At 38.3% G+C, this 9,722-nt stretch overlaps 1 protein-coding gene across 1 annotated transcript in view; it reads right to left on the bottom strand.

The window, feature by feature from the left end:
• Positions 1-859: 859 nt before the first annotated feature.
• Positions 860-9,722, bottom strand: part of SKA2 (spindle and kinetochore associated complex subunit 2) — a 10,689-nt gene continuing 1,826 nt past the window's right edge. Inside the window, exons 2-7 of the mRNA XM_008631173.2 lie at positions 5,588-5,677; positions 4,825-5,001; positions 3,572-3,658; positions 2,480-2,519; positions 1,739-1,871; positions 860-1,316 (exon numbers count right to left, since the gene is read on the bottom strand). Of these exons, the coding sequence (XP_008629395.1) occupies positions 1,190-1,316; positions 1,739-1,871; positions 2,480-2,519; positions 3,572-3,658; positions 4,825-5,001; positions 5,588-5,677 (654 nt within the window). The 3' untranslated portion in view covers positions 860-1,189. The remainder of the gene's footprint in view (positions 1,317-1,738; positions 1,872-2,479; positions 2,520-3,571; positions 3,659-4,824; positions 5,002-5,587; positions 5,678-9,722) is intronic.

The raw sequence follows: 9,722 nt of genomic DNA, 5'->3' as shown, positions 1-9,722 counted from the left end.
CAGCGCCTGAGGGGAGCCGGCGGAGCGGGAGCCTCACGCTTGGATTTTCCTTTATTTTTCGTTATTTTCTCTTATTTTTCTTCATTATTTCTATTAATTCCTCCTTGCCGGCGAGGTTTCAGGAGCGGGGATGGGTTTCGGCTATTTTCAGTTGTTATAAGCAGCGTTCACCAATAAATTAAATGTTTAGCGCTGCTGAGTGTAGTGGCAGCAAGGATCGAGACCTCTATTGGAAGTAGATCAGTGTGATTAAAAACTACTAAATAAAGTTTGTGAAACCGATTAATTGCTTGAAGCTGATAAGTTACTCGTAGGTAAACGGGCACACTTGGCAGCACACATCAAAAAATCAAGTTGTTCCTGTTCTTTTCAATACCCAGCCTGTTTCTTTTCCCATCAAACCCTAAAGCAGTTCACAGATGAGCTCAGAAACCAGCCTTTCCCTGCCTAAGAGCACTAATTCAAACTTTCTCTCCTTTGACAGACACAACTTTTCATAGGAAAAAAACTGAATACAACTTCAGGTATCTTACTCTCTCAAATTAGGCTGAAATATAACAAGATCAATGTAAAAAATAAGATATAAAATATCTATATTACATATATAAAAACACAAAAATATAGAAATATTAAACATAAGAATGGTTTTCACTGTTAGGGTGGCCAAACAGTGTAACAGAGGTTGTAAACTCTTCATCCTTGGGAATTTTCAGGACCCTGCCCTGAGCTGCAGTCCAGGCGCTTGGACTGGACAGTGCCCAGAAATCCCTTCTGACCCCAGCTGGACTGTAAAAAACCCAAAGGATTTCACATCAAAGGAAAATTAATCAGGTCAGGGAGCAGGTTCAGGGGTCAGGAGTCACGTAAACAAAAGTATAATAAATCTTTATTCAGGAATGCAAGTACAATTAAGAGGCTTTAGAAACCCCTCAGGAATGCAGCAAGGAAGTGGAAGTGTCACAACATTCCTCAAAAATGCATCAACCATAATCCTTTAAACAGGCAAGGTAAAGTGCCAACCTCAGTGTTTTTGAACTCTCCAATTCCAAGTATTATCAACAGAATGTGTATACAGAAACATTAACAACTTCCCAACAGTGGACTTTAAACTCTTGTTCCAGAGAAATTCTTGTTCCTTAATAACCCAGGAGCTGTGACCAAGATGCTTCTGTAACAGATGAGCTTTCATTTACACAGCTAATTTAACATTTCCTTGTTTGTTGAGTTCCACAATCCCGAGTTCTTTCAGGATTTGAATTCTTGAGTCAGTGGCTTTCATATTCATCTTGTTCATCTGTGAAATACTCAGTGCTGCTCTGTAAGACAAAAACAATTTAGTAAAACATCAGGTCTGGCAGAAAAAGGCTAAAACGCACATGCTATTTAATCAATGATTTTTATAAGTGCTCTGTAAATCTCAAACTTATTCATATTACCATCAACTTTTCTGTGATACCTCAAATCATAGCAGTCATTTCTAATCTTAGGGTTAAAGAGAGAATTTCTGAGTCAAAAACTTCCTGGTTTTGTAATATCAGCCTGTAAGAAATCCCCAGCACTCACCCCAGAGAGGGGTCAGAGAGGGGAGAGCAGAGTTTGGGCTCCCAGTTTAGTGTCAGGGCTTTTTGAAGTTACAATATGGCAGTGAATGCTTAAATTGCTGGCTTTATTTAATTTGAAAAGGCTGAAATTCTTTACAGTTTATAAAATTCTTTTAATGAATGGCTTTGAGTCTTACCTGTTCTTCTTTACAACGAAGTGGTTAAATAACCCCTTGTACAAATAGTTCAAGTCTGCTAATTTGACAGTGCTTCTGACGCTCCTAGGCACACTCATAAATGTTTCCTCAGTCAATGGTTTGAACTGGGGGTCTAAAAAGTTGGAAATAGAAGATATTTGTTAAAAAAACTGGAAATGGAAAATATTTGTTTCTTAAGAAATTGGGTCAAAGATAGAAAGTACTTCCATTACTGTTCAATCACCCCCCTAAGTGGGACTAAAGGAAGATTTTCCAGCAAGAGAAAGGAAAGAAGAAACAATCACTGTACCTGGAGGCTTAGTAAAAAATCGTTTAATTTGAGATCTGATGAGAATTGATAAATTTGGTCTGTCAATGACTAGTTGGTCTTGTTTTTAAAAAAAAAAAACGAAACCAACTGTGCAAATTCCTTTCTCAAAGCAGGGATAAATGGATTTAAAAAGAGCTATTTCTAAGGTAAGATTAGTGCACCATTTCTTCCAGACCATAAACACAACAGTTTTCCACTTCAGTCCCATCAAAAGCAAGGAAAAAAAAATCCCAGAAACACAACAACTACTCATGGAATGTAACTAAGGGGTCAGGTCCTTCTAGTAAAGTCTAAATTCTTCACATAAAACCAGTAGATACTGGTGCTTGAGACTGAAAACAGTGAATTTACTGCCTATCACAGCTTCTATGAGAAGAAAACAGCTGGAAGTTTATTTTTTCAGCACCCACCTTCAGCTGAGTCAGGGACTGTAGGTCCTGGACAGGATGGCTAAAAATAAACAATAATGTCAGTATTTGTTAGTATTTCGCCTAGAAATCATTTTTTACACTTTCACTTCTGCCTGAAATTGACATTAATTACATTTTACCATTGGATAACCAAAGATCTTGCTATGATCTGAAGTCAACAGCAAAATCGTAGGGATTAAACACAGTTTCAAATAAATTAAGTTTAAAATGGATACAGAAAGATTTATATGCAAGTCAGATGAGCGTCTCCAGCTTTCCAGCATGGATCTGAAAGCACTGCACATGATTTAGAATTAATAATGGACATAAATTGAGAGCATTTATCAAGGGAGGAGCCCATATTTGCAAACAAAGAGGGAGTGAAGCTGCAGGAATTGGACAGGTTTCATGCAAACCAACAAGCAACAAAGGGACAGAAAATGAGGTCTCCTGTGACAGTGGGCAGTGAGGAGAAGTAGAAAAAGAAAAGGTCCATCAGAGAAACACCCTCTGTTAAGCTTATTTAATATTTTTAATATGAGACCCAGAGCAAATATTTGCAGATAATGATACTGGCTAATTACATATTGAGCTATGGGAGAAGATCTGACTTTTTAACAAGTATTAATTTAGATCTATGTTCTATTGCATTGCAGTTAGAATAGATTGTTACTCATATCCCAAAATTTGTTGAATATTTCACAGGAAATTAAGTTTCTCCCCACTTTGAGATACTTTGGTTTGAATCAATGACATTCCTCACTCCCACCCAAATGTTTCTTTATCAAGAAGATCAACAAGAGCAACCAACTGCATCTCTGACAAGAAACATAAACACATCCCAATTAAAAAATAACAGGAACAAAGTCTTCTCAAAGCTAATTTTTCCTTTGTGGACCATCTAATTGGAACAATTAAAAAAGCTTAATCTGTATAGAATAAAAATGAAAAAGTCTGTTAAAGAACTTAATCCCATTTCTGAAAAATTCCATTCATTCGAGAGGTATTAAATCACCAAATCAGCCCCTTCTGCATTCAGCTGCACTCGGGATTAAAGGTTTCTGGAATACTGACACTCAATGCCCTAATTACCTCTTCCACTGGCAATTCCACTTCTTTTCCAGTTTGCAAGTTTAACTGCTGAGCTGCAGTCTGTTCTTCTGCTGACAGAGGCAAGCTCTGGAAAAAAAAAAAAGCAAACACAGAGAAGTCTGATACTTCAGTTCCCGAGGTGATGATATTTACAGAAGGACTCAATGCTTGTGCAGCCTTTTGCTCACGGAAACTGACAGTAGACTCCTGATTTCCTTCCACTGAAAGCAAATGTACAAGCTAAGTATTTCTGAAAAATCAACCATAATCTTCCTCTAGTACCAATGCTATAAATTAGTCAAGTAAGATAAATTTTTCAATTAAAAAAAAGAAGACTTACATTTCTCCAGAAGTTTAATCCACCTTTGGTTTAGGAAATACAGAAAGTACAAGAAAATCTTTACCTAAAGCTCTACATATCACTCAAGAAAAGGATCTTCCACTTTAAGAAAATCCCAAGTATAAAATTATTCTGGGGAGAATATCCTTGAAACACAGTGAGATATGATCTGTTTTCCTTTCTGTGACATATAACCACTGTCTTTTAAATCATGATACAGCCCATTTTGTCTATAAAAAGTTACCAGTAACTTGCCCAGAGCTGTTGACAGATTAAACCCAATCTCCAGGTACTGTCATTAGAATATTGATCTAAATCACCTTATTTGTAAAGGGACAAAATTAATGCTTTCACAATCTCTTCAGTAATGAAGCAGTGTCTGAAGACCACTTATGAAAATGTTGTTTGTTGTTGGGTTTTTTAACAACTTAAACATTATCTTAGGAAAAACAGCTTTGGACTAACAGCAATCCCAGGGTGTTTGTTACAATGGTTTTAACTTTCTCCCTTCAGGCAGTGAAAATACATTTGCCATTTAAAAGCTTTTTAGCCTTTTAAAACTGGCTTCACTTTCTATTTTCTTTAAGGTGTCTACTTCCAAAACCTGTCAGTGTGGCCCTGGGACACAGCTGTGCACAGAGGTGTTGATTCCTATGAAATGACCCAAACTGTGCCACTATTCACACTCCTCAGCTCCAAATCTGACCACCACCAGTTGTAACTGCTGGGGGGATTGGGATTTACAGGAGGAGCTTCAATCCTGCCAGCATTCCTTCTGGGAAACTGTCTCCTTATCTTCTAAGAGTCTGCACAAACAACAGTTTCCAATGGAACCACTCGTGCTACATAAAGGTTACAAAGCTCATGTTCCTTCCCGGGAGTGAAAACAAACTGATTTAAATGAAAATACCACCTCCAGTTCAGTTCGTTGCTGCAGTGCCTGAACTATCTCCATTGTTTTCTCCAGGGCAGCACGGATGCTCTCCATGGATTCCTTCTGCTCCATGGAAATTTTTTCCATCTGCACACACAGGGATTTGTAACGGGATTTCAGCACTGGGAGTTCTTTCAGGAGAGCAACTGGATTCTCCTGTGTGAGTAGAATATTTAAATTATGTAAGATGATAAAATTAATGTGGCCACAAATCAATTAAAAGTGCAGCTGTTGGAGACACCAAAATTTAACAAGAAATGACCCTTTACAATGAAAATGTACCAGAGAAAAGGACTTATTTATAAAATCCTTTACATTATGTCATTTATTGTTTTCTTCTCATCTCTCTCCCAAAGCTGAATTTGGTCATTGCTTGTTGGCAAGTTCATCTTGGATCTCAGAGCAAGGGTGAGTTTTAGCTCAGATTGGAATCTGTGGCCTGAATTTAGGTGTTAACACCACTAATTTCTCAGAGCAGAAAATGGGAGAATTTCACTATCCCAAGAAACCAAAGGAGTTTGGTTTGAATTCATGTTAGGCCACTTATCTTGATACATGACACAGCAAATACTTAACAATAATAATAATAATAATAATAGCAATAATAATAATAATAACAATAATAATAATAAAAGCCTGACAATAGATGAAAGAACAGCCACATATATTTCAGGTTTAAAGAAAAATATCCATTTATTACCAACTTCATGCAAAAAAATTGAATTTAATCTGAAAATACTACCTCTGCTGCTGTATCATCAGGAAGACTTTTCAATATTTCAAACTCCACTCTGTGCTGAATATAATCCAGATCAGATTCTGCTTTCTGGAACTAAAATATTTAAGGTCAGGCACAGTATATTAAAAACCAAAAACTGCAGACAAACCCCAAACTGTGTTTCAGGAAAGCAGGAGGCAGCTGCCTCCCTTTGAAAGGTTCAGGGACCATAAAAGTTTTCAAATTTAACTTTTTCAAATATTAAGAGTTCTGTCAGCAAAAGTACAACACTCAGTTATTTACACAGAGGAGGTTATGAGTAAATTCAGGATCCAAGAGTATCATCAGAGCTTTTATTAATAATCATATTAGGGATGTGTTCTTTCAGATGGTTTTAATACCCACAAAACATTTTATTATTCCCTGATAAAACAGACTGACTAACAGCTCATAAAATTGATGACATCACTTTTCTTTCCTTGGGATAAATAAGCCACCAGAGAATTGTCTAATTGCCTTGTAAAACAGTCTGCTGATAGCATTACTACTTAATTAATTTTAGTCTGCAATTTTAATATCTATTAAAGACTTCCACTTTCAAGAAAGGCAGTTTTCCCAGCTCCCAAGCAACTCATTAATTCTTTGACATAATAACTCAGTGATTTCACAGTCACAGAAGAGACAATGATGAAAGCAAGTTTAAAATGGTTGTGACTTCCTTAACTTGGTTTTCACTGTTTATATTGAGATTAACCCCAAAGTAACCATTCTGATTTTTTTTTTAAGGATCAAAGTAAGGCTGCATTTGTTACAGGCAGTGCTACAAAGCAACAAATATTCACAGTCTGTGGTCAGGCTGGGATTCCAAAGGGAAATTTATGTTTTAAACATCAGCCTTGGGATCCACCTTCAGGAATGGCCATTAATGCCTTTGAGGATCTGGAAACTCAGCCTGAAGGAATGGGATTCGATCCAGGATACTCTGCAGTGAAAGCCTCTTTCTGAGGGAGTGAAGATGGATGATGTTTCATACACCTCCAGTACATTTTCAAATAATAGCTTAAGAAAAGGAAAATAAATCTAGTGAAGAGCCTGTGCATCTATAAATCAAGGGGAAAGCTTTCACCCAGTACTGCCATAATTCACCATCTGCCCAAGAAAACTCCTTCCTACACCTGCCCCAGAAACCAGCCAGGACAAAATCCAAGAATAAAATACTTTTCAGTACACTGTACATTTTTAAAGAGTTCATGAGGGATTTCTTCCCCGACTGCTCAATGGTTTCTGTTCTCCTCCACTAAGAAATATTTGTAGGTTTTCATTTCCACAGCAGGCACCCCCAAAAGAACATTTTTTGCTTTTTTCTAGCTCCTCCATTTTATCAGTTTTTGGGAAAGCAGACAACAAAGATGAGCTGCTTTCAAAATGAGCCATTAAATATTCAATACTGATAACCCGAGACTTCCACAAGGAGCTAACTAACATCCTGCTACTACTGTGATTCAGGACATTAAAAACTGGATGTGAAGCTAAATGTGGCTAGAATATTAAGATTTGTGACAAGATTAACACAGTTCAGTAGGACTGGTTTTATTTTATAAATATTTATTTCTTGCTGCATTTCAGGAAACATCCACCTGCAAAAATCTCCCCTTAATGTTCCAGGTCAGAAGCATTTGTAGGATGATTATTTCATGGCAACCACATAGAAAATGCAGGGTTTGAAGTGTAAATTTGTAATTTACTCACAGGCTTAGAAGAAAATGTTAGAAACTGAGGCAAGAGTGAGGCCAGTGCTGAGGGCTCTGCTCTCAGATGCTTTGACAATACTATTGCACTGCTCTCTGTATAGTACAGTAGTGCAATAAAGTCAGAGCACTCGTTAGCAGCAACAATTCTGGGCAACAATCAATCACACACTCACCAAAAAAAAAAGGAAAAAACCACATCAACTCAGCCAGAGGTTTCTGTGGATCGTGAAGAGTTGGATAAGGTTAAAGCTCACCAAGTCCTAACACGCACATACAAAAACTCACATTGTTATTATTCATAATCTGTCATTCCACTGATCAAGAGGGGAAAAAAACCCAACCACTCAATAAAATGCTCAACAGATCTGTCAGAAATTCAATTTCAAACTCCTTGGTTCTTTTTAAACTGGAAATTCCATTTTCCAAGTGTATTTATTGCTTGGATTTGCCTCGTAGCAAGCTAAGATTCTAAACTGCCATCACACAGATGTTCTTAAACTGCATTACAGGGAATATCTTCTAGACAGCCAAGTTTGTTCTTTATAATTTACAGGTGCTGAATCACATTAAAATGAACTTAAGCACTCCTTTCCCAACTCTGGGGATGTCCTTTACCACTGGAGTGTGAGAGCACCATCACAGGGAGGGTGTATTCCATAAACCTCAGTGAAGGTGGGGTTTTTTAACACAACAGTAACTTGTTTACTTTACTGAGAGCTTGAGAACTCTCGGGGTTTGAAGGTGCTGAGATCCTTAAAAATTGCAAAGAAACCTGGGAATGGAGTGGAGAGAGGGGGATGTTTGCTGATGTACACAGAGCTGAGTCACCTGGACCATTTCTAAGACACAGAGATGATGGCATTTGTCATTAAATGACAGTCAATGTTTCTCCTTGGCAAGTGAGTAGAAGACAATGAGTAAGAAAAAACAAACCAGTGGCAATCTCATTTTAAAGCTGTTTTGCAAATCACCTTCTGGTCTCAGACAGTGACTTGGGATGTGACTGTAACCACAGTAAGAATACAGAGTAATGCAGATTGTATTGCTGGCCAATGCCCTTTTAACATTGCACTGCTTTTTGTGCATCATCACCAGTAGTACAACATAAAAAGGGCACTGGACAGACACCACACAGGGACAGAGGAGGTGCAGTATCCCAAAAAACAGGGACAGCAATGAATCGAATTGCTCTGAATGAAGCACTTGCAGCTCATCTGAGAGTTTAACCATTTGTTATCCGGTTTTGGCAAATGGATCTCCACAAAGTTTCCCTCAGTGCAGGCTGGGCATTAAAGGTAAATGAGATGATTGTGCACAAGGATGCTCTGTGTATTCATTGCAGGCCTGACTGTGCCTCTTGAAGCTGCTGGAAAGATCCCAAATCCCAGCTGACTCCAAGGAACTTGTGCAGCCCAGTCCTGAGTCCTGAAATACAGCGCCTGGAGTTCAGGGAATCATGGAATGGGTTGGGTGGGAAGGGACCTTAAAGCTCATCCCATTCCACCCCTGCCATGGGCAGGGACACCTCCCACTAAATGAGGTTGCTCCGACCTGGCTTCGACATATTCTTATTTAAATTAGCAGTTTTATGATCTTTTCCATAATTAATCTAATACTGTAGATGTTATGGTGCTCCTGTCACAAATAACCATTGATTACCTGGTATTTTCATACCCATTGTTCTCTTCAAGCTCCCACTAATTACTTTATCCCTGCTTCCATGAGACTAAAAAGAAGCTTTCCATGAAATTCATGTCAAAACCTCCAGGGAAACTAGAAGTGTTATTTTATCACACTTCTGTGGAGAGAGCTGACTTCACAGGAAATCCAGGACGAGGAAACAACAAAGCAGAAGGAAAAGCAAGAGGCACAAAGCTGTGAGATGTGAGATTATTCTGAATTCCAGAATAAAAGCACCCGTTAACTTAAAGGGAGCAAAACCACCTCCCTGTTCACATGTCCTAAAATGAGAATCACTTTCAATAAAACACAAAAACAAACCATTACTATAAATAAATAAATAAAGCCTCTAACCCAAGTATCTCTAAACATATTTCTGAATTAAACTAGCCTTAAAAAAGAAAAAGGATACTAATATATGGGGAGATCAAGCTTACACTATGGGGCACAAATGTAAAAATATTATTTAGAAGCAAGACCAAGGTTTGAGGGAGAGCACAAAGAACTTGGCTGGTTGGACACAGCTTCGCAGTGCCCCTCCAATGAGGGGAAACACAGCACAGCTCTTTTTCGGGAGGTTAATTTTTGCCTTTTTTCACTTTTCCAGGAGTGGGGCAGGCAGAGAGGCTACCATTACATATGGGACAGCCCCGTCGTGCTTCGGGGGGCTGCCTCAGAGCACTGGAAAGGAGCGAAAGGCTGGGAAAACTACAGGAAGTTGGGGCTCG

This window comes from Corvus brachyrhynchos, unplaced genomic scaffold, assembly GCF_000691975.1.
Source record: "Corvus brachyrhynchos isolate BGI_N302 unplaced genomic scaffold, ASM69197v1 scaffold283, whole genome shotgun sequence".
Taxonomy (NCBI): domain Eukaryota; kingdom Metazoa; phylum Chordata; class Aves; order Passeriformes; family Corvidae; genus Corvus; species Corvus brachyrhynchos.
Note: the sequence above shows the minus strand (reverse complement) of the source record. Positions and strands in the feature narration are given on the sequence as shown.